At 38.1% G+C, this 27,761-nt stretch overlaps 3 protein-coding genes across 5 annotated transcripts in view; 2 read left to right on the top strand and 1 right to left on the bottom strand.

Annotated features, from left to right (window-relative positions):
* The first annotated feature begins 2,822 nt into the window (after positions 1 to 2,822).
* Positions 2,823 to 5,462, top strand: LOC129762885 (trichohyalin). 3 transcript variants are annotated; one of them, XM_055761460.1, is made up of 3 exons: positions 2,823 to 2,925; positions 3,520 to 3,843; positions 3,925 to 5,462. In XM_055761460.1, exons 2-3 carry the CDS (start codon positions 3,576 to 3,578, stop codon positions 5,292 to 5,294), a joined length of 1,638 nt encoding a protein of 545 aa, XP_055617435.1. In that variant the 5' UTR covers positions 2,823 to 2,925; positions 3,520 to 3,575; the 3' UTR covers positions 5,295 to 5,462. The 3 variants fall into 3 exon arrangements, with proteins under 3 accessions (XP_055617435.1, XP_055617434.1, XP_055617433.1); XM_055761459.1 differs by having other exon boundaries at positions 2,910 to 2,925; positions 3,442 to 3,843; XM_055761458.1 differs by lacking the exon at positions 2,823 to 2,925 and having other exon boundaries at positions 3,420 to 3,843.
* Positions 5,405 to 11,887, bottom strand: LOC129762884 (centriolar coiled-coil protein of 110 kDa). Its single transcript, XM_055761457.1, has 4 exons — positions 11,691 to 11,887; positions 11,015 to 11,635; positions 9,921 to 10,954; positions 5,405 to 5,832 (listed from the first exon to the last, which is right to left on the bottom strand). The coding sequence occupies exons 1-4, from the start codon at positions 11,748 to 11,750 to the stop codon at positions 5,505 to 5,507; spliced, it is 2,043 nt and encodes a 680-aa protein (XP_055617432.1). The 5' UTR covers positions 11,751 to 11,887; the 3' UTR covers positions 5,405 to 5,504.
* A 5,436-nt stretch (positions 11,888 to 17,323) lies between these two features.
* Positions 17,324 to 27,761, top strand: part of LOC129763297 (inositol hexakisphosphate and diphosphoinositol-pentakisphosphate kinase) — a 64,261-nt gene continuing 53,823 nt past the window's right edge. The window contains exons 1-2 of the mRNA XM_055762219.1: positions 17,324 to 17,516; positions 17,608 to 17,896. Coding sequence (XP_055618194.1) covers positions 17,726 to 17,896 — 171 coding nt within the window. The 5' untranslated portion in view covers positions 17,324 to 17,516; positions 17,608 to 17,725. The remainder of the gene's footprint in view (positions 17,517 to 17,607; positions 17,897 to 27,761) is intronic.

The following is a 27,761-nucleotide window of genomic DNA, read 5'->3' as shown; positions in this document are numbered from 1 at the left end:
TGTTTGTGAACGAATTGTTTGCGAGTGAACTGTATGGGAAAGAACTGATTGAGAGTGAACTGTTTGAGAACGAACTGTTTGAGAACGAAGTCTTTGCGGGCAAACTGTTTGCGAACGAACTAGTGCAGCTGTAAGGAAAATAAAACGATTTGTCATATATGAGCAAAATGCATGTAACGCAGGGTTTCCCAGAAAACATTAAATCGTATAATTTTGCACGTGCCAAGTCTTACAAGAAATCCGAATAAATCATAATCGCATATAATATCAATCAAAGTATGCATCTTGTATATTTGAAATCGCATAAAATGTAAAAACTCGATTTTATATACCATTATCAAATTAAGTCGCAATTCGGTATAATCAACATCAAATTTATGATGTACATTGGTCTTAAAATATATTTAATCCGCACCATATGCGTATATTACGCTGATGCGGTTTGTGTGTCGTACAAGCGTATAATTAAAATCGATTCACTACTGTAATAAATCGTGTTGCATGCTGAAGAAAATCATGAAACAGTAAATCATATTAGATCCTAATAAAGAACATATTCCATCATATTGAAATGTCAATGAAATGCTGATGCACTCGAAAGTTTTAACCGCTGTTGAATTAAATTTCAGATAGCCACGCGAGACAGCTGGCGGATGATAATTCAGACGACCGGAGTTCGAACCCACATTGGAGCAGTTTTCACCAAACATCAATCTGAGCCATTTTAAACATTCATATTCCACTCCCAACACAAGTCAATCAAACAGTTATTATTTCTACAAACATAAATACTCTGGCGGTTTGTGAGGCTATAATAAACATTTCACGAAAATATTTTGCGCCATTTGTTTTTTTTTCTATATCTGTAATAAATCGTATATGAGTATGGCAAAACTCGTATTTTGGTGCTTTGACAATCTATGAATATATTCATACTAGATCGCAATTCAATTTCAACATAATCGCTATTATAGCCGGTCAAAGTTGCATATTCATCCAAACAAATTCGGTAAGCATTTGCCATGCATGTATATGGCCTCCACTTTTGCATGCATATGCCAGTTAGGCGCATTATATGCCAACCAAATTTAAGGGCATATGATGTTATATATACGCTTGTTATGCGATTTAATGTTTGCTGGGTTATTTTGTTTTTTTTTTATTTTTTTTAATTCGTTTATTTTTACAGGCTCAGTTACATAGGTTTAAAAAAGCCAAACTCTTAACTATATTTCTACTATTAACATGTTTCCTTAATTCTACGGTTAATGAAATAGGAAACCGATTACTCGCGGTCGACTCGAGTTTAGAAGAGTGACACATTTTCCTTAGGAAAAGGATGAGATGTAAGGAGATTGTAACAATATTCACACTCACACTCACTTTCACATTCATACTCACACATCACCCTGAACACTCTGTTCAAGTTAGAGGCCAATTACTTGTTCGATACTGGTACAAGTAACTTGGACAGAGTGTCTGTTCTCTGTTCACTGGATACCTCAACTAGAGCGGTGACTGGCATCGTCTAAATCAGCATTTAATTTTGATTGAATGTAATACCATGGACAGACATACAACTGTACTAGCGTTGTACGTGTACCAAAGTACGTAGAATAGGAAGGTAGTCTACTCCCTGCTTTGTTCAAGTAGTGGTAGACAAAGAAAAAAAGCAAAAAATAGTTATTAACCATAGATCGAATCCATATAAATTCAAACATTTTTTAATTTTTTAAATTATAACACAAGAACTGTCTCGAAATATGTTTCGAAATAATGGAATAGTGGTATACATAATTATTTTAAAATTGAAAACAGTCAAATTATCGCATCTGTACTATAGAAATAATGCAAAACCGATAAACAAATGTGTGGAGAGGTTATATCGAAGCAGTGTCGTTCTCGTTCCCGATCCAAGGAGCGAATGCATGGGGTAACTGAAAACATCTCCGATTAGTTTATTTCATTCGAAATTATTCTGTTCCGGCATCGCGGGACGTGGTATTTCAACATTTTGCTGAAGTAAACAAAAACTATTCAGTATGAAATCGATAGAAATTCACATAAAACGTTACTTGCAGTGAAAAACAAGTACACTATCGTGTTTACCGTCGACTCGACCGGCGATTTTGCCACTTTTTATGATGTTTAGAACTTTGAAAATCGAGAAATATTGAAAAAACTTCAGAACTTCGAACAAATTGAGGATTTTTTATTACTAACTTCGTTGTGTTGTGTTTTATTTAGCGTCTAAACTATCAAACACAACAAATATGTTTCCAATCTGAGTTATTAACTCAAGAGAAAGTCAATGAACAGAATGTATACCAAGTGTTTTGATTCGGTTTGTTCATGCTACCCACCACGAACCGTCTATGGCGCTGCGCACAGTACAACTGTGGCCACGTACAGCGGTATAATAGGTCGGTACAGGTACAGCGATTGTACCGAGTTGCTTGCATGGTTTTAGCGCAATACATGGTGACAGACATACAATTTTCGAAGTACAACGCAAGTACAGCTGTATGTCTGTCATAAGTATAATACTTCCGTTCACTGAAAGCATGGGCAGTCGTGGCAGTATTCCGAGCTCTGCAATACAATTTTCTTACCCAATGTTAAAGTTGCTAAACTTACATTATAGACCCATTAAACGTAAAAATAATAATTGTATTGATACCAACACAATTTTATTCTATTGATTTCCATGACATGAAACTCAGGAATAACATTTTATTGAGTGGTTTTTAGCTGTTTCGATGATGTTGACTGGCATCAGTGTCGAAAAATAACGATACTTTCACCAATACAAACAAAGCCATTGCCGAAGATTGAAAAATGAAAATTTGACTTTCAGAGCACTTGCTCGAGTTTTCCGACGTTTTTCACTATACAGTGCGACAGCAGATGAAAATTTAATATCTTGTAAGTAATCGATTAGAGTTTGGTTGGTATTACTTGATGAGAAGTGTGCGAAAACGATCATTTTCTTCGCAAAATTATTGATTTTCGGGCGAGGGGTGAGGGAAAGAGATGAAAGAAATGAGCGCCATTGTGGCAGCCATTTGTGGCTAGCTTCCACCTTCACCTTAACGCCCGAGATGTATGCAAAAGGCATGGTGAAAACATATAGTCGTGAAGAAATGATTTTGAGCATACTCCTGAGAAATACAGGGTAGTCACGGAGAATGCCCTGAATAGACTATTAGTTAGCTTGACCAGTACACTATTGTACTCATTTTTTGAGATTAGTATCAGTTTTGCTAAGCTATTGCTGTCCAAATTTTTGTGAATGAAGCAAGTCCACAATAATCACGCGTGGCATGGGCACTCGGTTAGTGCTACGGTGTTACCATAGCAACCATCGAAGCAACTTTTGTTTGTTTTCGAAGCTGCAATAAATCCTATGGTTCGTTTTTCTACTAATCACAGCAAACACAGGTTTTCTTGAAAACGAAAATTTCAGCTTGTATAGTTATATCTCGTAAAATCACTGGAAATTTTCTAACATGATTAAAGAATTGTATCAGCCGGTAGAGCAGGAAAGCCATAAACCTACATATTCATCTGTTCCGATGTCATCCAATAATGGTCATAAAGCGGTAATTTTATCCGCTGGTAAATGGAACCAACTGCTTAACACCGCTAGCGGAAAACCGATTCGGCCTCAAACTGCGGCATCATTACACGGAGAAACGCTACCACAGAAGGAAGCCGAATTTAAACAGTATTTGAAGAATGAGTCCCAGGCCATGACAAGAAAGTGGGAGAATACTGTGCAAAATATACGCGAGAAGAAGGAAGCCGAACGCCTGCGGAAGCAGCGTGAACGAGTGGAAGAGGGTATGTTCAGAGGACAATTTGTTTGGAACATAACCAATTACGGCAAAATAACATACCATTCAAAAACATTTGACATTTCAGATGAAAAACACTATCGTGAATTAAAGGTTGCTGATGAAATCAAGCGGAACGAACTGATTCAAAAGGCGGAGGAAATGATTCAAAAAGGAAAAGAAGGGCCGCGTATTCTCGAAAGTGCAGCTAAATTCTGCGAGGTTTTGAAAATTCACGAACACCAACGCATGTTCCGGGTCGAACAAGAAAATCTTCGGGAAGCCCAACGTAAACAGCTGGACATCCAGGATAACGCACAAGCTAATCGGTGGATAAAATCGCAAGTTGAACGACATGTAGAAGACCGTAAGCGATTCGATAGCTACAAAAAGGAGTTAAAAGAGAAGATTGAGCATGATCGCGAAGAACAGCAACAAAAGCGAAACTATGTGATAGAACAGGAGCGCAAACAGCATCAAGCTCTCGTGGATGAGACGGAACAGAAATTGGACAGAGAGAAGAAGATGCTGGAACGTAACAAAGAAATAAGAAGACAACATGCGCTGGAAGCAATGAGAATGGCACATGACCGCGAGGAAAGATTGAAGCGAGAAGCTCAGATTGAAGATACGCTGAATCAGATTTATAACGATGGTCAAAAAGCACTAGCGGATAAACGGAAGGAGATCCATTTGGAAAAACATAAATTCCGGGACAATTCAATTTTACTACGCGACGTTGTCGTGAGACAACAAAAACTGATAGAGGATGAAAACAGGAATTACGAAAAAGCTATCCAAAAGAAAGAAAAGGATGCGGAGAGAAAGGAACGAGAGGAAAATGAATTGAAGAAGCAAATGAGGGCTGCTCGCATTCAGGCACATTTAGAGGAAGTTGAATGGCAGAAGAGAAAAGAGAACGATCAAGCAATAGTGGAACGCAAAGAGATGGCAGACCGCGTGAAGAATATCGAAGTAACATTTGGTTTTGATAAACACAAGGGAGTAGATAAGACCACTAAAACACACGCACAACGTAAACTATTGCTTGATCAAATAGACGAAAGAAGAGCTCGTGAGAAAAAGCAAGCTGACACACGTGCCGAACTACAATACATGCAAAAGAGCGCTGAAAAGGAAAACAGACATTTTTTGAACTATGCAGATGAGCTCATTTCAGATGCAAAGGCAAAAGGACGGCCAGTATTGCCGCTTTTAAAAACAGTTGAAAACTATAAGCGGGAACATTATTTTGATTTCAAAGAAAAGAATTTCGTTCCTAAACATCTGATTTCTCGCGTTCCTGTAAATAACAAGGCTGGCGAACCACAGTGTGGACAGTACATACACGATCCTGCCATTATCGAGATGACTCCTTCCATGCCTCCGATTCGCGTGCGTTACGATTCGGAGCAATTGCGCAATATGAATCCTTATAAGAACAACAGCAACAAATGAATGATAAATCCCGATGATAGACAATTTACATACTTATCCAATCCATTCTTATGAATTCTAGCAATATGTGAAGTCTGAATTTTCAAAGCATCCATTCAAATACAATATAATTACAAAACGTTTGATCAAACGATTGTATTTTACTGTTTTCTACATACAAAATAATTTCAATTGTTAAACTAGAAATAAAACTTTGAATGATATGAAATGTTAAATATATTTTTGTTCTTTCGCTGGTCTATGGCAGGCTCCGGTTGTTTTTGGTCGTATGTATTGTTTGTTTTGGCAGTGACCAACATCAGTAACGGGAGGAGTTACATTCTTCATCTGGTTTACGAGACGCGACACAACAGTTGCCGAAAGACTAGGAGGCACCAGGGGCGAAGTAGCATCAACGGAATGACCGGAGGTGTTGGTTTGTGTACTGAGGTTCATTTTAGAAATTGAGCTTAAGTTGATCTGTTGGTTAGCTTGCTCAAGCTGGCCTTCTGTGTCTTCGGTTTTATCAGTTACTGTGCCTTCAATGTTCACTGAATATCTGGAAAAGAAAAGGAAAATCAGAAGATTATTTCCAATTAGAATTGTATTTCTTCGACTTCCGGAAATTCAATCTGTATTTTTGAGAACCGCTCGGGATACGGTAAAATAAATCTCGTTAAGTGGGTTTCATACATTCGATACCGGGATCAATAATGAAAAAACATTGTTTTTCTGAATCTGCTGCTTTCTTTGGAAATAAATTTAAGATATTTTTTCCTAAATTCTTTGAATAATTATCCAAACAATCAAACGAACGAACAATTCACTACGATAACAATGGCTGATTCTTTTTGTATCAAGTGTCACGTTGTATTGTGAAATTGGTTACGATGCGTACAATCGTACATCGTAGTTAACTTCACAACACAACGCAACGCGTCTTCTATGGTCTTTTGACTTTTGTCAGATGTGCAATGGGGGTTTCTTCAAGCATGATCCATGCATCAACGCCACTTTCCGTCTTCGGCTTGTATTCCACCGTAGATAATCCGCAACACTTTTCGCTCAAAGACTCCATATGCGTTAAGGTCCTCAGCGCGCAACAGCTTCAACTTCGTGCGGGGGGCTCCCGATTCGATCTCAGGGTCTTCAAGTCGTCAGCGAAACCTTGCAGTTGGACCCGTCGTGTGAAAATGTTGCTAATCGTGCCCACCTTTCGGATGACACTCTCAAGAACGATGTTGAATAACAAGCATGATAGTCCATCTCCTTGTCTTAAGCTTCTGCGCGACTCGAACGAACTCGAGAGTACCCCCGATGACAAACAGTTCGAATTTGTGGAATGGAATCCTTTGCGCACTTCATTCACGTAAGTTTTGTGGCTTCCCAAAGTTTCAGTGATCGTGGGCTTCGCGAACGACGTCGCACTAATAGTGACAGGTGAAACGCTCGAAGAGGTAAAGATGCTAGCAACCGAGTCCATAGTCCATAGTCCATAGTAGAGAACTAAATGCAAGCAGCGAAACTGTGGATTACTCATAACAAAAAGGAAGTGCTGTTGGTGACTATCTGCAAAGCCGTGCAGCTTACGGAAATCACAGTTAGAGAACACGTGATAACCTCAAATCGCTTGTTGAAGTATTTGGGAGATATGATCGACGACCGGCTGAACTTCAACAACCACGTCGACTACGCCTGCGAGAAAGCAGAGAAGTCCACCAGCGCGATAGCGATAATAATGCTGAACAACGCTGGACCCTGCAATAGCAGAGGGCGTCTTCTAGCTATTGTATCCTCGTCAGTACTGCGGTACGGAACGCCAGCCTGGTTTGCGGCTCTTGAAATCCATCAGAATCGTAGAAAACTGGACCGTACTTTCCGGTTTATTGCGATGCGAGTTGCGAGCGCGTATAGAACAATCTCGTTGGAAACCGTATGCGTTACTATCCGGTACTATCGACCTGGCTGAACAAGAAACACAGAGAGATGAATTTTTACCTGACGCAGTTCCTGTCTGGACATGGGTGCTTCAGCCAATATGTACATCGGATTGGGCACGCAATGTCGCCACTCTGCCCGGAATGCGGAGAAGTGGAGGAAATATTAGAACATGTCGTATTTGCATGTCCCAGATTCACCGCAAGGCGCGAAGGGCTGTCTGTCCTTCATGTTGGGAATATTGTGGGGGAAATGCGCCGTGAAGAGGGCACCTGGAATGCAGTGAATAGTGCAATCGTACACATCATGTCCGAGCTGCAGCGGTAGTGGAGGGCCGACCAGCGAGCTGACAACGACTGACTGTTCAAGCTGAACAACTGCGAGGACTGCTCTAACGGGTGGTACCCCACGAGTGTAGCTGTGACGGATGGTGCGTCATGTTGGAGGGCACTATCTGAGGGTGACTGTGGGGCGCGCGTTACGTTGGGGGGCGCTACCTGATTGGCGCTACTTTGGGAAGAGAAATCCCGCGAGGATGGCTGTGACGGGTAGCGCGCCAAGTAGGAGGACAATTCCTAATCGGTACACGTCTCGGCGGGTAAACGGATACTGGCGAGATGGAAAGGGATCGGAGTGGCAGCGAATGATCGTGGGCTAGATGGCGGAACACTGCGAGTGTTAAGGAAGACGTCATCAAACCAATGCATACCCCACGAGAGTAGCTGTGACGGAATGTGCGTCACGATGGAGGGCACTACCTAATCGGCGATACTTTGGGAAGAGAATCCCCGCGAGGATGGCTGTGACGAATTGCGCGTTACGTCGAAAGGCAATCCCAATCGGTACACGTCTTGACGTGTGAACGAATCCTGGCATAATTGGAATGGAATGAAGAAGGAAAGAAAATAGGTATGAACAACAGGTAAAGTGCATGAGCCTACCCAGCCCCACATGACTTCTGGATTTACCCGCTCCAGACAAGGCTCATAAAAACACACAAGGACGCTCACTACAGTCCACTCTGTACTGTACATACCATCCGGCAACCACTCATTTCATGTCCACATAACAACAAAAAGGTTCTTTCCAGGACCCCTTAACAACTCGAAAGAGTTCTTTTTTTTCTCTGCACAGAAGATAATTCCTTACATAAACTCATCCGCTCACACATGTACAAGAAGAACTGGCACAAATCTTTCAAAATATTAATTCATTTCATTCAAATATTCCATTCATTGAGAATTGATTCAGATGCAACTTCAAACAAATGTTTTCTGAACCAACTGCACTCCTATGTCATTGTGGAGGCGATCTGGCTAGTGGTAACATCCTTACATCTCTCGCTAAAGGTCCCCAGTTTGAAAGTAAAGTGGCGTACCAGCCAAAAAGAGTTGAGTGTCACTATAATATAACAAAAAAAAGTCCTACATCAGTCTTACTGTTAAAAAAAACCGAAAAAATTCCCTGATTTTTTTCCAATGAATCAATTGTGATTTTTAATTGAGTTTAACTACGACTGATAGAAGTACAGTTCAAAGTTATCTTGCAGTGCAGTGCAGAATGAGTCACTTCACGAAACTGTTACGAATTTTACCGAAATGCTTTTTCTTGCAATCTTTCGGATCCCTTCTGCGCATTTTTCAAAGTTTTCTTCGTTTCACCTCCATAGATTTCTCGTAGCCGTTTCATTAACTTACTCATTAATCAACTCATTTGACGCAAAGACAACTGTCCTTGTCTTTTAGATAAAAGGAATGAGAACTTCGAAATCGTTGATTTTACTAACTCAACATTTTTATTAATGCTATCCTTCCAAACGAAAGCATACCATAATAAACTTGTCGCATAGCACAACCTTCACAAATTCACAAATGTTTTCTAAAAAAATTCGGTATGAATGGAAAAATCCTCTCAACGTTGGGGTTTCCCCACGAAAGACAGAAGACCATTTTTGGTGAAAAGTTCTGTGAACCTATACTTTCCGAAAATGCTCCAGTCGTTCATTTTTCGGATCGTAGTGAGCAAACTTGTTGCTTTTGTTGCTATCAACATTGTTTCAGTGCTAAGTCTGCTGGACTAATACGTTCAAAATCCGTAAAATATCAAAAAAATCAATAGGGATCAATAGTCAAAAATTTCTTGAATCGTTTTGCAGTCATATTTTTTCTATTGGAATCAATGACGACAAGATTGAGGATATATCAATACTTTATAAGCTTTGAAGCCAGTGCTTCGCATCCAGACGAAATTTTAAGATTTATTTGTTGTAAAATTTTGGCGTTTTTTTTTTTGAATCCATCCATCCTTTGGTGAACCGAGTACAGTATACCATCCGAAGCTGCCCAAATTCAAGAGTTGTTCTTATCTATTTTGAGAGTCTAGTTGAAGCACGCGTAATATGATCAATTCACGTTGGTACCGTTCATCGACACAAAAAGTTTGTTCAAATATATAATTCCTAAATCTTGTTTTGTGAAGCTCATTTTATCACGCCCAAGACCTGCTCAGTTTTTGGTGTCATCAAAATTTTCTAATTGCTGCAATCATCAAAATTATAATTGACGGAATTTCATTTTTTCCAGATTGATGACGAAGTTCCCTGATATTCCCTGATTTCCCCTGACATTGTTTGAATTCCCTAATTTTCAAGGATTCTCAAAGTAGTCGACACCCTGGTACGGGAATAAGGTTTATAATGTTCTTACTTACAGTGAGCAATACTGCAACTTCCTCAAACTGCTATCTGTGTATGATGCGTCTGCGTGTTTAGACTGATTTAGCTTCGAAAAGTTTTCGAAGCTTGCCACACTTTGCCGGCTTTCCAATTTGCGTCTTATGTATTCACGATCCCTGCGAATAACTTCCATCCGTTGTCGAATAGTCGTCTCGAAGAACATTTCATGTAATCGATAGCAAGCCGACGTCAGTTGATGGAGCAAAGTTTTCTTCAGTTGTAAATCAGCTGGACTGCTAGTATTTTGTCGTGCTTTTTTCTCATAGTGTAAATCGAGTATAAAAAGTAGCGTATCGCGAATAATCTGTACAATTTTCTGAACACGATCGGTTTGAAAAAGCCGACGCGTGAGATATCCTCGGGTGTAAGCGTTAATAACACTCGCGGCATGATGCTGGGCACAATCTTGTCCTTTCCGTTGGTCCCCACTGCTACCAAATCGACTTAAATCTTTGAGATCATTGTCAGCAAGACTTGCTCCGATTTCTTGAATGTAGTTACGTACATTATTGATTGCAATGTTTCCATTTACATCCGAAGTATCGTTCCCAACATTGTTGTTCTCACATGACTTGTATAGAATATCGGAATTTTCCAAATTGATACTGGTTCTACTCGTATTGGAGGAAACGAACAACGTTTGACTAGAACATAAACTATCGATACTCGATTGAGACTCATTGCTGTGACCAAAATCTTTCGAACTAATATTAAGCTTTCTGAACGAAGGTAGAATTTCATTGTCCACCTCCGTTGATTCATTGGGACTTGTGATTAGAGGCGTAGAAGTGTGTATCTGGTCTAGCACTGGCACAGGAAGCAATTTCATCAGTTCCTCTTGTTGTTGGCGAAAGTTTTCTAGCAGTTGATGTTGTTCTTGTTCCTGTTTTTTCAGAAGTTCCGCCATACGCATTTCATGGTCTGCTTTAATTTCTTCAATTCGTTGATGACAATGACTAACCGTTGAATCTGAAGCTTTTTCTTTTGTGGTTGAGATCCTATTGTCAATCTATGGTTGAACATTACTGTTAAATCAATGAAGAAATAGAAATTTCACCAATAATGTTACCGAGTTGTTCGTTCTTGTTATCCCGATGGTCCCTTTGCTAGCAGCTTTAGCATTTGTTTTAGAAGTCGGCTTGTAGGGACTTATGTGCTTTTTAATTGGTTTCAGCGGTTTGAGCGAAACCTTTTTAGATGAAACCCAATCAGGTCTTTTAGCAGACCTAGGAGACTTTTTCTGCAACAATGTTCCACCATCATTGAAGTCTAGCTTCTTACATTTTGTAATTTCATTTGAAGGCTCATTCATTGAACTTAAACCCGTTATGTTCAAGTTCTCATTTTGCAAATGTTTAATCAATAAAGGGCTTGGACTGTCCAAAGTATACGAGTTTGATCTGATGAGTCGCGATGTAGTAGACTCGCCTTCGGTGTCTATGGTAGAGTCATTTCTAACAGTCGTCGACGATAAATCCGGTAAAATTTCATCTTCCTTGCTTAGAACGAGCAATTCTTTTTCAGAGTTGTAATCTTTCTCTGAACTTTGCATTGTGTTTTCTAATATGTATTTATCTCCGGATTGATCAAAGGCTTTCAATTTAGGTTGCCCAACTTCCTTACGTTTCTGTTCTATAAGAATTGCTTTCTTTTTATAATCCAACATCTCAGAACGTATTTCCGGCGTAATCTGAAAAGTGGCAAACCAGTCAGTTTTGTAAAGAGTTTCTCGTAATCATTCTTACCAGTGGAGGAAGAATAGCGATTCCATTTATTTTAAAATAAGAAACAAAACTGGAAGCCATGGCCTAAATTCGTAAAAAATCATCTACAAATCCGTCTGAAGCTTGAAAAACGCAACTAATTAACGTCTGTTTTCAGGATTTTCAAAATGTTTATATCGTTTATATATGTTGCTAAGCAACCAAATTAATCACAAATATTCATATTCCGAACAAAAATATGCCTACTTTCAACGTAGTGTCATTCTCGCAAGAACATTCCTTAAAACTAGATATGTCATGAAGAATATTAGGCCCGTATTCAAATCGGTTTCAGTCCATTCCGATTAGAGTTTTATGTTTGATATAAATCAAGGCGCCTAGATGTATATCCTAAGGTGGGCCAACTTGCTAAAACCACTTTTCAGCCATCTTGGAAGTCTATTTTGTTTTGTTTGTAAACAATATACAATACGCTTGTGCTCGCTTCAAGCAAATAATTCCTCTTCTGTTTTCTTTCGTACTATTTTCATATACCGCTCCTCTAACCAACTTAGTATCGAAACAGCCTCACCTTAGGATATACTTCTAGGGGGCCTTGATAAAAATAATGTGGGTGCGCTTTGAGGTTTCAAGATACACTCAGGAAAAAATGATACTTTTTCTAATAGAGGTATAAATGGATTACCTTTTTTGGTACGATTATAAAAAGAAGTAACGTTTGTTCAAATGAATGGAATAAGATCAAAGTTTTACTCATTCCTACGTACAAACAAACAGCTGAAAGTTCTTTTCTAAGATTCGTGTCAGTGGCGTTGAGGGAAGGTGCGGGGGATAGCATATAGCTTCGATTACAATGTCAAAGCTGTACGATTCCACGAAGCATACGAAGATGAAGGGTACACCCAGTTTTATTTTAACGGGGGATATGTACCTTGTAAAAAATCCGCGATAATTGGAAGATACGCGTAAAAAACCGCGTTAATTTGAAAACCCGCGTGAAACAAAACGTGTAATTGGAAAATCCGCGTAAAAAAACCGCGTTAATTGGAAAATCTGCGTAAAAAAAACGCGTTAATTGGAAAATCCGCGTTAAAAAAAACCAGGTCACCTGAAATCTACGTAAGCATCGTGATAGAGTGCGGCACTAATTTCCGTCATAAGCGCTAAGTTCCGTCGCAAGCACTCATTACCGTCATATGCTCTGAGGGAGCATGAAGAAGAGATGTGAGCTGAGAGAGAGAAAGATGTGATAGTGTACAGATATTACATTGGGAAATCCGCGTAAAAAACGCATTAATTGGAAAATCCGCGTAAAAAAACTCGTAAAAAACTTCTTAAAAACATCGTAAAAAACCGCGTAAAAAACTGGGTGTTGGCAACACTTGCCTCAACGCACCTTCATTTTTATCACGTCTTGGTCAACACATACAGACAGCGACAAGTAGATCGACATGTCACTGAGTGACTATAATGAAAAGAACAATAACACACAAAACCATGGAAATTTAAATAATTGTTATCTACTTATATTCTATTGTACGTAAAACTATAACTTAAATTTAATAGTCAAAAGCATCCAGTATTGGTAAGAGGTTAAATATTTATATATAAATTCTAAACTAGAACTTGCTGACTAGAAACTATCTAAACTAGGGCTACAACTTATTAAATATTTATGACTACGGCTACGACTATGGACTACAACTATCTAGACTAGAACTAGGACTTATAATTGTCTAAACTAGAATCTACAACTAGATATACCGACGACACCACGCTTAGAATATCATACATTATAAAAAGGGAAACTAAACGTAAGTTCTAAACCTATTGTTTACCTTTGAAACTGTGAACAAATTGTATTTAGTAAATTATTTATTTCTTAGGAAATTATATTCTCGCTATAACCGGATTAAACGTCTTTTATTCGCTTCCGGACGAGAATTATAACTTCGGAAACTTCCCGTTGAAATTTATTTTCAACACTGGGTGTACTGTCCAAGGACTCATCCACAGTATATGTGATTTTGATTTCATCTGTTTTGTACATTCCCGATGTGCAGTATTTGAAAATGTGGATGAAGCTTAATTTTATATGCAGGAAAGAGGTAGATGAGTTCTTAAGACATACGACATACAAGTACATTGAGCTTGATATATCTACCAAGAAAACGTAGCTTCTCGATGTTTGCAGGAAAAAGCACAGGAGACATTGTAAGGATGTTTGGATAAATTCAGAGAAGAACTTATCATTGACAAGAAAGGCAGCAATGCGGTTGGGTCTTTTTACGGTTGTTCAACCGAAACAAAATAATTCTGGCGGATGAACAACAACTGGAACAATTTGCTCGAGAGTTGTTTTCTTCCCACGACGTTTTGTAGCAAGATCTTCTGATAGAAATACCAAAATTTCGAAGACATGTGATTGTGGCCATCTAGGCTTTCTCAATTGAAATTCACGTGAAGTAAGTACTTTTATTGTGTTGTGGGTTTTGTGGGAACATTGCCACTCTGAAACTGTTCCTAAGACGAATCCAATGCATCGATTGGCCTAATGAAAGAAGCCTTTGGAAGCTTAAACTCACTAAGAACTATTTGTGATCGACTATGCCACAATCTAGTTTGATCAATTTGTCGATCTTGTCAGTTGTAAACGAATTAACAATAGCAATCGATCTTGAAGAAATTATTAATCACCCGTATTCTGAAATCTGATCGAGTCAGAAATACCCAAAAGGATCTAAAATTTTATCGAATGAAATCCAATCGGATTGTGAGAATGTGAAAACGTTGCCACGCCATTCGACATTGGAAGCATCGAACTTCATGTTCTGTTTGTGTAAAATGGATTTTGGATTTTCGGGTGGAATGAACTATGTAATAGTGTAACACATTTTCTGCAAGTGGTTGAATCATAATTGTATTTAACCAAACCAACCAAACTGTAAAAATTATTTTTTTAACAAAAGCCCTTGGTGTAATTTTGATTATTGGTTTGGATTATTGGTTACAGAAATCCCAATCTTCAAGGATTATTTTTTTCTGCTCTTCCGTTTTCCGGAAATGACAAAAACTCAAAAGAGCGCCAAACAAAAACAAACTACATTTTTGTTCCTGTGGGAGGTTCAATCCAATGATTTCTTTCCTGCATCACAATGTGTGATCTTTTGTCAAAGTAATATTGTAAAAGTTTACATATTTTTGAATTTTGTGAGATTTTGTTTTTTGTTGGGTTATGTGAGGTTATGTACTTTCCGCACATAGTTGCTTTAAACCGATTTTTATGTCCAATAAAGTAATACAAATTTGAATGAAATTGATAGTAGGTGGGAGCTATTAGACTAAGCTATCATTTGATGCCCAAACCTTACCATATAGCTGCTTTCCAAAGTCATGAAAAATTATCGAAGCTGCTGTTTGATTTATCGAACGCTTGGCCTAAAACGGGTTAATATTGATTTTATATTACTGATAAAGGTTCAGCGAAAATGTTAGACTAACTATATAAAAATAGGTGAGTGAAGATCAGGACTACAGTTTCAAAGCATTTAAAAAACATCTAATTATAATTTTCATTCAAATTATAACATTTTGAAACAGCATACATGCCTGCTAATTTGAAAGTAAATTACTTCACAAATGCGGAAAATTAGTTTGACGTTAATTTTACGACAAGGCAAGATGCAACATTTGCAAATATCGATTGGATTTGGGTTTTAAATTCGATCGAATTCTGGAATATGGGTGAATAATTTTGCTTCAATCAAGGCCCGAAGAGCGCATTTCTGAAATGTTTGTAATTGAATTCGATAAAGTGTATTTTTTGAATCAAAATGGATGGGTTATATTTTATGATATAACCGCAAGGTTGACGTGGGACTACCGTTTGCTTATATTGAATAAATTATTGATTGAATGCAAAAATTTCCGAATTCAATTGAACTCAACATATTTGCACTTTATGCATAATGCAAGTATACAAGTAAATTTAATGGCCGTCCATTCTAATGACATACTGTTTGGTATGATGCCTAGGACTTTCAAAATATGCGAACGGAAGAATTGTCAAACGATCATTGTATTTTACATTTCTCTCTGAAGTCATTGCATCCCTAAAGTGTACATACTTCTCGAACCGCGAATTTGCTTGATTTGATGAATTTCATGCACTCAGTTTCGATTTTGACATGCTCGTCTAACGCATATTGTTGAATCAATCGACGTTATCGCAGCAAATGGTTATCAATATTTTACCTAATCATCAAATGGTATGCATTTCAATTCAGTGAGCAGAAGATATGAACGCATATCTTCCAATGCAGTCTTGAATAAACGAGTCGAAGTGTTGTATTCGTACCCACTTTTGTAGTCCGTGGTCAGGAAGCACATTCAGGAGTGCAGCAAAGAAACATTCGAGCACAGAAGTACCCCCGGCTTACACGAATCAACAACATCATCTTCTACTTTTGACACTATAGAGGCTTTAAACTTGAAAGTTCATACGTCTGACGCATCACATCTTCGTTGACTTCAAGGCATATGATACAATCGACCGGCGACAGCTTCAACATGCGGGGCACGATTTTCAACAAGTCTAGTCAGTTTATCTGCTTCGCCGATGACGTGGACATAATCGGAAGAACACATGCGACGGTAGCCGACTTGTATACACGACTGAAACACGAAGCAGAGCTGATTGGGCTTGGGATTAATGCGTCTAGAACTAAATACATGCTAGCAGGAGGGATGGATCGCAACAAAGTTACAATATATTGCAAAGCCGATTTCTCCAGGCACCTTGTTTTTGAAGTCCGTGTTCAGTGTAGGAACAAAAGTAGAAACAAAAATTGGATGTATTCTAAATACCGATTTCCCCAGACACCTTGGTTTTGAAGTCCGTGCTAGGGAAACACATTCCGGTTGGATAAAAATCATCCCGACCTGCATGCATTTGCAATGCCGACTTCTGCAGGCACCTTGGTTATGAAGTCCGTGTTAGAGAAACACATTTCGGTGGGAATTCGAAATGCCGATTTTCTTGGGCTCATTGATTTAAAAGTCTGTGTTGGGAAACGGGTCGCCCGCAGACAGGTCATTCAATCCTTTTGGCGAACTAGTTCTTTCGTACATTTCGCGAGCGGTTTGTCCGTCTCTACCATGGAGGCTAACGCCTGAATTGAATGCAAACATGTTGTTTGTTGCTTATCCCCCACAGTGTAAGCTACGAGTAAAATCTGAAAAACATACTTAATTTATTCGTTAAATTGTTTACTTTTTTACTATCTTCGCCATTTGTCTTTCTATAAAAAAAATAACGATTTTGTATAATGTGCATTTGAAATCTCTCCTAATTTTTCGTTTCATTTTCGTGGAGTGACAACCCTATATAGAAATCAAAGACGTAGTCATACGTGTATATTATTTAGTCCTACACTATTTTCTGGCACTCACTTGGCACCGAAGTTAAAGAGGGAATTTGAACAAGTATTTGAATTGCAGCAGCCCTGCGCATTTAGAAACCACTTGTTTATCGTTGTTTGTTTTGTTTCCACTGCTTCCATATTCTTGTGTATTGGCTCTTGTTTCAGCCTGTTTCAGCCGGCACATATTTATATGTGTTCGTGACCTTAAACGGAGCCTATCCTGTTACATGTTTGTTGTGCTCTCCCTATTGACAATTACGCGAGCTGCTGTCATTCATATCGTATATCTTTCCACGCAATGGTTCTGTAGAAAAAGTTTTCGCAACATTAAAAACAGAAAAATGAGTCTGACATTTTCGGGAGTATGATTTTTTTTGTTATTTTTGGTCATCTATAAAATGTGCATAACTAGAGTGCTTCGAATGTAGGTGTTTGTCGAAGGTGTGAAAAATGGCGAAAAAAATCCCAGATTTGACTGTTAGGAAAAAGATTTTCTCTAGTTTATAATACTTTAGGGATCGGGGAAAGTGAATTATTTATTATAACGTTTGTGAAAAGTACTTCTCATGTTCATTGATTGGTAATTGTTGAAAAAGAAATCTTCGTCCTTGAAAACTAAATATTGCCAGTAACATGTCCTACACGGAGCTAGAATCTGGATATCAGGGTCTGAAGCAGGCCAATAGCTGCAGCAGTGGGAGTAACAATAATGGTAGTGAAGGAAATGGAAGTGCAGTTCAAACACCATCGGGGAGACCTGGATTTTATGTTGGAGATGACGGAGCCATCATTACTATTGGAAGGGTACGTATGAAGCAGAAAAAAATTCTTGCGTGAAAATTTGTCTACCTGCAAATTATCGATTAGACTGCTCAATGGCATTGAAGCAATTATGTAACTGATGGAAGATTACATGGTGGCAATAGATAAGAGCAATATAATAATATACTTAACTTTGAATTCTAACGATAGTTGTAATAATTTTTTTCAATTAAACTATCTTTGAAAATTATTAAGAAAATTTTCTCAACAAAGATAGGTATTGAATTAAAAAAAGTAGGTCAGTAGATCAAGGGCAATAGATCTTTCAATTAAGATTTGTCACATTTATAAGGAAGCAAATTTTGATGCACTCTGGAGTGTGTGTTTCTTTCTTTTATCATCAAATCAGAAATGATAAATCATAAATAGCATGATCCGCATGACTAATTTCAATCGGATTTCCCCTGTTTATTTTTCCGAAATTCGGGCTGGTGATCGAACAAATATGAAACAACAACAACAGTATCGTTAAATGAGATAATACTTAGTAATTCTATCAATTACAAATATTGATTGTTATCTGCTTATTACAATTCATTGTGATATCGGGTGACGGGATTACCCTATTTCTGTATAATTACCCGATCATAGGATTTACCACTTCTATTCCAACATTATTTTTTAATCATCATAACAAATATTTCTTCTGCTTGAGGAATTCTAATTTGTTTTTGCTTGCTTTGCCTTCTTATCAGTGAGCAAATCTGTTTATACAATTTGTGTATATATTGATCGAACAAGTCCGACGCACCACTGGTAATGTCTAGTGTCATATTTTGATATTGCTGAAGTGCTATTGTTTTTGTAGAATCAAATTGAAAGAATTGCATCTACTGTGAAACTAAGAAATACAGTTCGATGAAGGTATCAAAGCTTTCAAAAATATATTGTATCTAGCTGACAAACGTTGTTCTGCCATGTAAATTGTTTCTAGTAGATATTTTAGGTGTTAAATATAACATAACTAATGTATTGTAAGTGTGCTTGAGATTAATTTTATGTGATAAATAAAAAAGAACGGATAAAACGATTTGGACGTTTATATGATGTTTATTGATTCAATGTATTACATTAACGTAAATGTTTCTTATTTTCTTATAAGTTGAATGTAAAGTGAAAAAAGGTAAATATTTTTGTCGTAAAGCAGAAAAATTAAATAAAGAAAATCATTATTATTTTTGTTCAATTTCTGTCTCGTTTGTTGAAAATAGGCGCTTGCTAAATTTATGACTAATTTATGTCCCGTTCATGAATTGGGAAACCAACAATGCGTTAATAAACATCAATGTAGCTGATGTATCGGCCTATTTAGTAGCGCATTCTTTCGTCGCTGTCATTCAATCCAAGACGGGTCTATGGTACTAGGTGAGGCCGTTTCGTCACTAAGTTGGTTAGCGGAGCGGTATATGAAAACAGTACGGAAGAAAGCAGAAGGGGAATTATTTGCTTGTAGCGTGAAAGAGACAGACTGATCACGAGCGAGCTTCGGCACTAGTGTATTGTGTTTTGTTTACAAACAAAGCACAGTAGACTTCCAAGATGGCTGAAGAGTGGTTTTAGCAAATTGGCCCACCTTAGGATATACTTCTACGCGCCTTGATTCAATCATTAACCCTCCTGTACTCGCGTGCATAATCATAACACGTATACTCGCGCAAGGCGCGTAGAAGTATATCCTAAGGTGGGCCAACTTACTAGAACCACTCTTCAGCCATCTTGGAAGTCTACTGTGTTTTGTTTGTAAACAAAACACAATACGCTTGTGGCCAAGCTCGCTCGTGGTCAGTCCGTCTCTTTCACGCTTCAAGGGAATAAATCCCCTTCTGCTTTCTTCCGTACTGTTTTCATATACCGCTCCCCTAACCAACTTAGTGACGAAACGGCCTCACCTAGTACCATAGACCCGTCTTGTACTCGCGCACGATGTCACGGAACGAAAATTGAGCTTCTCTGTAATGTTGCCATTGTGTTTTTTCAGGCTTCATTGGCATTTATTTGAAGAAGAGGGTATAATTGAATGAAAAAACTCTAAAAATATGTTTTCTTCGTCATCTTAGCCTCCTCAAAACAGAGTAATTTTTGATACTCCAACACAAATAACAAAACTCGACTTTTCCCTGTTATTAATTAAAAGTAAGCATGGAAGTATAAAGAGCTAGAAAATAACATAAAAACGTTTTAATCGATTGTGGTTTCATTGGTGTGAGAATCAGGACATGCCATAACTGCATGTTCGAAACAAACATATTTCTTACATTTCATGCAATGTTTGCTCCATATTTTGCGTGTTTTTCGGGTTGATGTTCATAAAGAAGAATGTATAACTACCTTCTGGATAGTTACTAGATGATAAAGGTTCTGGAATTTCAAGTTTTCACATACAGGCAAACCTTTTTTTGTGCGGGGGATAGGGACCGCACAAAAAAGTCGCATAAAAAATCGTGCATAACTTCACCAGCAGCTTTAAAATATCGTGTTCGGTACACATTTTGAAAAAAAAACTTTTTTTGTGCGGTAGATGGGGACCACATTGGTGCACCCGTGGCCGAGTGGTTAGCGTCTCACATTATCATGCCGGGTGTTCGGGTTCGATTCCCGTTCTGACCGGGGGATTTTTTCGTCAAAGAAATTTCCTTCGACTTGCACTGTGATCACGCGTATTCTAGAGCTTGCCCCTCGGAATACATTCAAGGCGTGTTATTTGGCTTAGAAAATCTCAACTAAGTATTAATAAATGACGCTAGTTAATGCATACGTTGAGACGGCAAAAGTTCCACAGGGAACTTTAACGCCATTCAAGAAGAAGATGGGGACCACATAAAAAAAGTTTCCCCCAAGAAAATAACTCAAATCCACGCCATTCACCGTTCAATTTCCTTTTGTTACTCTGCTTTGCGATGAGACACTTTGCCTTTTCAGTTGCGCGTGGCTGTTTTGTGCTTTTAGTTGCACGTCGAAACGTGTTGCTGTTAGAAATCATGTTATACAAAAGCTTAGAAAAACTTAGAGCAGTTGATGAGAGGAAGGGAATGATTTCAGAAGTGGATAATTGAGACGCAAATATGCTTTATTCGCACTGAAACTTCGTCAAATTTGCTTCAATTCATACACCGCACAAAAAAAATCGCACAAAAAAACCGCGCAAGAAAAGAAAATCGCACAAAAAATATAGAAGGTTGTGTCCAAGATACGACCGCATTGTTGACGTAGAACTACGCTGTTATTTTATATAAGTCGCTTGTTTATACCTTCGGATATTATTCTATAATGCTGTGAAATTTTAGAAACAACTGCTTTAGTAGAATAATATCTGAGATAGTTTTTTCATTGTAGAATCAGTTGACGATAATTGGTTGATGATTCATTCTTGCCCTCGTAAAACAATACACTGATCGTATGTCGCAATGTCAATGCATTGAAAATTTACCTCGAACGCTATTCCGGTGGAATAGGCATAGACTCGGCTACAGTCGATTATATACATGCACCATTATTCCACATCTCATAACTACATCGATATATCTTTGGCACCGCATGGAAACAACAACAATGACAACACTTGCAAGTATCAAATATCATGCTACATGTTATTTAGTATTGCCTCAGTGGAATCGCACCTCTAGGCATCGTTCGTACAACGTAAACCAAGTGCCCAACAAGCGTTCGCCATAGCATGCATACAAAGCCATTACATTGGTGGCTTGAAACTACAGGTCGGACTCGATTATATATAGTCGACCATTTTTTTCCAACAATATTTTCAAATCCCATATATAATCGAATCTCAAGAAAACAATTTTTTCATTAATGTATGAATATCAAACATTAATAGAGAAATAGCTTTTTTTGTGATTCGATTATGTATTGGATACGAAAATTAACGTCGAAAGTTAAATTGCGATTATATATAATCGAGTCCGACCTGTACTAGGAATATAAACACTTCTCATCATTTTGCGCTATTCTCAAAAGAAATGCTTCTGTTAATATTACTGACCTCAAAAAAAGTTGCGTTACACCTCATACTCGAGAGAAGCGCAGCTGTCACCCTTTGTGGAGGAAGTTTTGCTACTGGTAAGCGAAACCTAATCACATACAAAATTCCAGAACGACATTTATTTTCTTGGTGACTAAACAAGCGAAATAAACTCTTTTGTTAATATCAACAACCTCGAAAACAGTAGCACTGCTTCATTATGATCAAGATTAGCGCAAATGCAATCCTAGTTGAAGGCATATTTGCGACTGGCACCGGAACCCGAATAACTTATAACATTCCAGTAAGACATTCAAAATGCTTGGTTTACCCCAAATATTTTTTTGGCGCACAACCTTAACGCCTGCTTCGCCATAACGTCAGTTTAATGCATTGATGCATTCTCAAAGGCACCAACGAAGCCCTTATGATGACGGAAAACAAACAATGTTAACTGCTTGGAAAAAGTCTGAATTATGCCACACAGCTTGTACTCTGCTGTAACGCCCATCGATGCGAATTCGCTGATGAGTTTGTCAAGAGCAACCGCCTTCACCACCAGCGGGGGGTGCTTGATTTTGGCAACTGCCTGGGTAACGGCGCTTACATTTTCGTCTGACGCGCCGAAGTCGCCTACTTCGTTGCTGTTCGATGCGGTGTCACACTCGTGAAGGTTCGGTTCAGTACGAGCGATTTTCACTGCACCAACATCGCGTGCATCATTAAATGACGCTTGCCTCGAAATTTTATTACCCCTGGCAATGCGTTCATTTTTTGCAGGGCTCGAGCCTGCCTTCCTCTTCTTCTTGCTCATCATACACTACGCGAAGCGTCAAATTTATGACGCGGAAAGAAGAAAAACACACGACATGAATAACGCGAAAAACGAACTGAAAAAACCACACGACGATATCCAAGTTGGATTACCACTGGTGGGGTCCAATCTTAGATCGAAGCACAGCGAAAGCAAAGTGAACTGGATTGCTCAACAGTCCGATGCCGAATGAAAGTTGGCCTCAGCGAGATCCACTGTTTATACTCTAGGCAAGTATTCCCCTTCATTCTTCTACTTTTCCTTTGTTCACGGAGACTTCAAATCCTACGATTTCCCTCCGTTGGTCGTCGATAAGTTGCTCGTTATTGACAGCTCTGTTCGGGAAAGCACAGAAATAGACAGAACAAATGTATGGGAAAATGGAAACGCTTAATGGAAACGTTTTCATGAATTTTAACCATTTGCAAACCAGGGGATTCTAATGTATAGCATATTAAACAAATCTTAGGGAATTTCCGATTCGTTTAGTATGTAAATCGCCAAAATCCGTTCGCGGCAAAAATAGTTATTAACGTTAACTTTATTTCATAAAAACGTGACCTGTTTTCTGATTTGGCACCCTTAATGAAAGACGTAGTTCTACGTCAAAAAAAATCGCACAAAAAAACCGCACAAAAACAGGTTTTACTGTATCTAATATTATTTGTCTCTGTGTCCTTGGTAAACTAAGAATTAATACCTGTTTTTTATGGGGCACAAAAAATAATTTTCCTCCACTTTTTTTTCTTGTCGATACTGTTTTTTTTTATTAAATTCGTTTATTTTTACAGGCTCAGTTACATAAGTTTAAAGGAGCCGAATTCTTAAGTATATTTTTACAAATATACATAAAAATTTTATTAAATCTAAGGTTAGTACGGTAGAAAACCGATTACTCGCGGTCTACTCGAGTTTAGAAGGGTGACATATTTATGTCGATACTGTTCAGCCCATATATTATGAAAAATATCCCCGAAACTGTAACTGTAAAAAATAACCATAAGCCACCGATTAGTTTTTAGTTTACAGTTGACAATTCTTCCACAAGTGCATTTCTTTAATTGTGTATATGTATGACCATTGTATTTAGTGAATAACTAAACGAAAGTCAAATATCTTTAGTTTTCTTTTGCGCGTGTTAATATAACAACGAATAATATATGAATACGTTCAATCTGATGACAAAAAGAATCAAAAATCAAATAAGAATAGTTCGGTAATAATCTTATAAATATTCCACGCCACTAACCCCAATTTATACATTTCCTTGAACAATATTCTAAAATAGGAAAAGGTCACTTGTCCAAAAAATTTACTCCTATACTCGCGTCAAAAAAGTGACACAAGTTGCCTTTGTACTAACACTGTACTTGAAATTTACTGAGAAATTAACGAATTATTGAATTTACGGTCTCACAGACCTATGCGCGAGTATAGGAGTGTTAACCGGTATTCTGAATTTGAAATGAATTTGAATGAAATGTATAAATTAATGTTAGTGGCGTGGAATATTTATAAAATATAATGCATAAGATCATTACCGGACTATTCTTATTTGATTTCAGTTCCTTTTGTAACTGGATTGAACGGATCCATATATTAACTATTCGTCGATATATTCGTCGTTAGAAAAGTCGTTCAAAAGCAAAATATAAATGTTTGACTTTCGTATAGTTATTCGCTAAATATAATGGTCATACATATACACACTTGTGAAAGAATTTCACTTGTAGAAGAATTGCAAACAGTAAACTATAAATTAATCGGTGACTTACGGTAACTTCTAACAATTACAGTTTCGGAAATATTTTTATAATGAAAAATATCGTCAAGAAAACAAGAAAAAAAGGAAGTTACTAGAAATCCTTTTCTATCATATTTTTATGCCCCATCTATTAATATTAGCTCCATTAAGGTATTAAATTTTAGTTTACCAAGAATACAGAGACAAAGAATATTAGAAATATGCAAACTTCATATTCCAGAATCTTTATCATCTAATAATTATCTAGAAGGTCGTTATACATTCTTCTCTTCGATAAAAGACCCGAAAACACGCAACAACTGCATGAAATGTAAAAAATATGTTTGTTTCGAGCATGCAGTTATGCTATAGTCTGATTCATACTCCAATGAAACCAAAATCGATTGATACGTTTTTATGTTATTTTATAGCTCTTTATACTTCCATGAACTGAATATATTCAGTTGCTCACTTTTAAAAAATTGAAAAAAATCGAGTTTCGATATTTGTGTTGGAGTATCAAAAATTACTCTGTTTTGAGGAGGCTGAATTAGATGACTATTAAAACATAATAAAGACGAAGAACACATATTTTTTGGAGTTTTTCCATTCAATCATACCCTCTTCTTCAAATAAATGCCAATAAAGCATGAAAAATACACAATGGCAACATTACAGAGAAGTTCAATTTTCGTTCTGTGACACCGTGCGCAAGTGTACGTGTTATGATTTTGCGCGCGAGTACAGGAGAGTTAATATGAGCATTGCATGTTTTGCTCAACTGAGCCTGTTGTTGTACCACTCTGCGCTGTTGATATGTGTGAATGATTGTCTGTCATCAGTATTCTTCGTTAATATATTCGATATCCACCTACGCTCGTAACCGCGTCGTTGGGGGAATCTTTAGATAAACGCTTTGTACATATTCCATCTGACAAGCAAGGCGAGAAAAGTTTGATGGCCTGAAACCATGTTTGTAGCTACAATATCAAACAGTCACCCATATTCTGGAATCAGATCAGTTTGAAATATGATTTCAAGATCCGATCGACATCAACTTTTGCATTCTGAAATCCGATCGACTTAAATTCAATAGTTCTATGCAAATTTGGCAACCTTGCCTTATCGTAAAACAAGCGTCACAATAGTTTATCCGTATTCGTGGAGCAATTTACTCTCTCTCAGATTGGCGGACCCGGAAGCTATTTTAATCGGTTAAAATTTGAACGAACATTATTACCTCAACTACGCTTTACAAAAATGGAACATGAACCTTAGTGCCGTCTATCTCGAAATGCGTGGGGAATTTGCCATATTTGCACAACTCGATTGGACTTGAGTCAAACGGATTACGGAATGCAAAACTACGATCCGATCGGGTACCTCTGACTTGATCTGATTTTAGAATACGGGTGAGTAGTTGATCAGTAGACGGGTCTGAAATTTCTGAGGGAATTACACAATCAATTTCCTCAGGGCGAATAACCAAACTGAAAATGTGTGTATGAGATTATTCGCTTCTTCCATTCAACCATATTCATCCAGCAATATGTGGGACCGAATCCGGCCGGACTTCATGTTTTGCTTGAACACCCGTGGTGTAATGTCATTACAATGAATTGAGTTTTGGCCTGGCAATAGCAAAGGCTGTGTCGGCTTTGCTTATGATAGCGTCTCGGAAGTGAATTTATTCTTCCTCACCCCGCTTTTGTCGATTGTGTCGTACAAAATGGCAGTCGTTAGCTCTATACCTTCGCATACATGTCGAACATATATTGTTGGCATTGCACACGACATCGTAGAATGACGTTGTCCTGACCATGTAGAATCATCATATGATACACATAAAGATCCATCGAGCACACTCTCTTGTTTGTTTGAATAAAAACAAAAAAGTTCATGCCGTGAAAAGTTTCTAGGGTTAGTACTTGGTCGTGTAACCTTTTTTACGCATCACTTCACGCACCCGGTTCGGCATGGAGTCCACCAGCTTCTGGTACGTGATTACCGAGATGGCGTACTAACAAGCTTGAATCCTATCGCACAGTTGCTGCTTATTCTTCAACTTCTCCGTGTTCACCGACCTTTTCTCGATCTCATAGGTTCTCTATAGGGTTCAGATCCGGTGACTGACTGCGCTGGCTACTCCATGACGACGACTTTGTTATCCTGGAACCACTTTTTGAGGTCTTGGCGGTGTGCTTCGGATCGTTATTCTGCATGAACTGCTATTTCAAGGACATCTCTCACTCAACGTGTAGCAGCATAACATCCCTTAGGATTAGGACACCATAATGTTCCCTCCTCCATGCTTGAATGTCTTCGTGGTATACTGTGGCATGTAAGCGCAGCCTATAGGGAGATGGACCCAAGTTTTTCCGTCCGAGACAATGAGATTTACCTTCGTCTCATCTGACCATGCAATCTGGACCGATCCAATCGAAGTGGTATTTCGCGAACTTCAGCCTTGAAGGGATCTTTCTTGGAGGCTCGCTTTATGGCAGAGTCATCCTTCGCGGTCGTTTTCCTTGGGCGTCCAGTCGTTTCGGATTTTTGCGGTCGTGGAGGGCATTCGACACGAAGGTTTTGGATCGTCCCAAATACTCTGCGATTTCGAGTTGGCTGCTGCCTACCTTTGTACATTTTGCGGATGACCATCCCCTGTGTTTCCGTGCAATTATGGGCGCGACTCAACTGCAACTAGAATTCGAGAACTAAAACCTTACATACTTCTTGTTTACATGATAAAATTTACCAGGATCCGACAACACAAAATGCCACCGAGAAATAACAAATTTTGTTCAAAATTCGGTCGAAAGAACACTCGAAACAGCCGAACAGAAGAATATGTCCTAATTTTTGTTGCGTCATTTCAGCTATTAAATATGCTTAATACGCATTTCTAAAAAAAGACTATTGTTTTAACTACATATGCTATAAATTTCGTCGAACAATGCAAATAAATGATTATGAATGGATTGAACTGGATTGGATTATTTTTCCCAAAGTTTTATCACTTTATTTTTTTGCTTGAGCAGTGGTCTTAATGTTTTGTCTGACATTGTAACTCTTAGACATTTTTTCGGGCGGCTTTGTGAAGCAGAATAGACATCAACAATCTTGATGTGTGTGCTCCTGCGGCTGAGTGTATAACATCACACATATCATGCCAGAGGTTCAGATTCGTTTACGCTTCTGTTCGGATGGATCATTCGTCAAATAATATTCTTTCGACTTGTACTCACGTATCACGCATATTCAAGAGCTCAAGACGTGTTATTTGACAAAGAAACACGATTGTAACACGATTTTT

This window comes from Toxorhynchites rutilus, chromosome 1, assembly GCF_029784135.1.
Source record: "Toxorhynchites rutilus septentrionalis strain SRP chromosome 1, ASM2978413v1, whole genome shotgun sequence".
In the NCBI taxonomy this organism is placed as follows: domain Eukaryota; kingdom Metazoa; phylum Arthropoda; class Insecta; order Diptera; family Culicidae; genus Toxorhynchites; species Toxorhynchites rutilus.
Note: the sequence above shows the minus strand (reverse complement) of the source record. Positions and strands in the feature narration are given on the sequence as shown.

Bases quoted from the DNA above. Each gene is read 5' to 3' on its own strand.
- LOC129762884 (XM_055761457.1), bottom strand. From the start codon at position 11,750: ATGGCTTCCAGTTTTGTTTCTTATTTTAAAATAAATGGAATCGCTATT. The intron at 11,636-11,690 runs GTAAGAATGATT...GCCACTTTTCAG, and splicing joins TCGCTATTCTTCCTCCACTG to ATTACGCCGGAAATACGTTC. The intron at 5,833-9,920 runs GTAAGTAAGAAC...TTTCTTTTCCAG, and splicing joins AAGTTGCAGTATTGCTCACT to ATATTCAGTGAACATTGAAG.
- LOC129762885 (XM_055761459.1), top strand. From the start codon at position 3,510: ATGATTAAAGAATTGTATCAGCCGGTAGAGCAGGAAAGCCATAAACCT. The intron at 3,844-3,924 runs GTATGTTCAGAG...TTGACATTTCAG, and splicing joins GCGTGAACGAGTGGAAGAGG to ATGAAAAACACTATCGTGAA.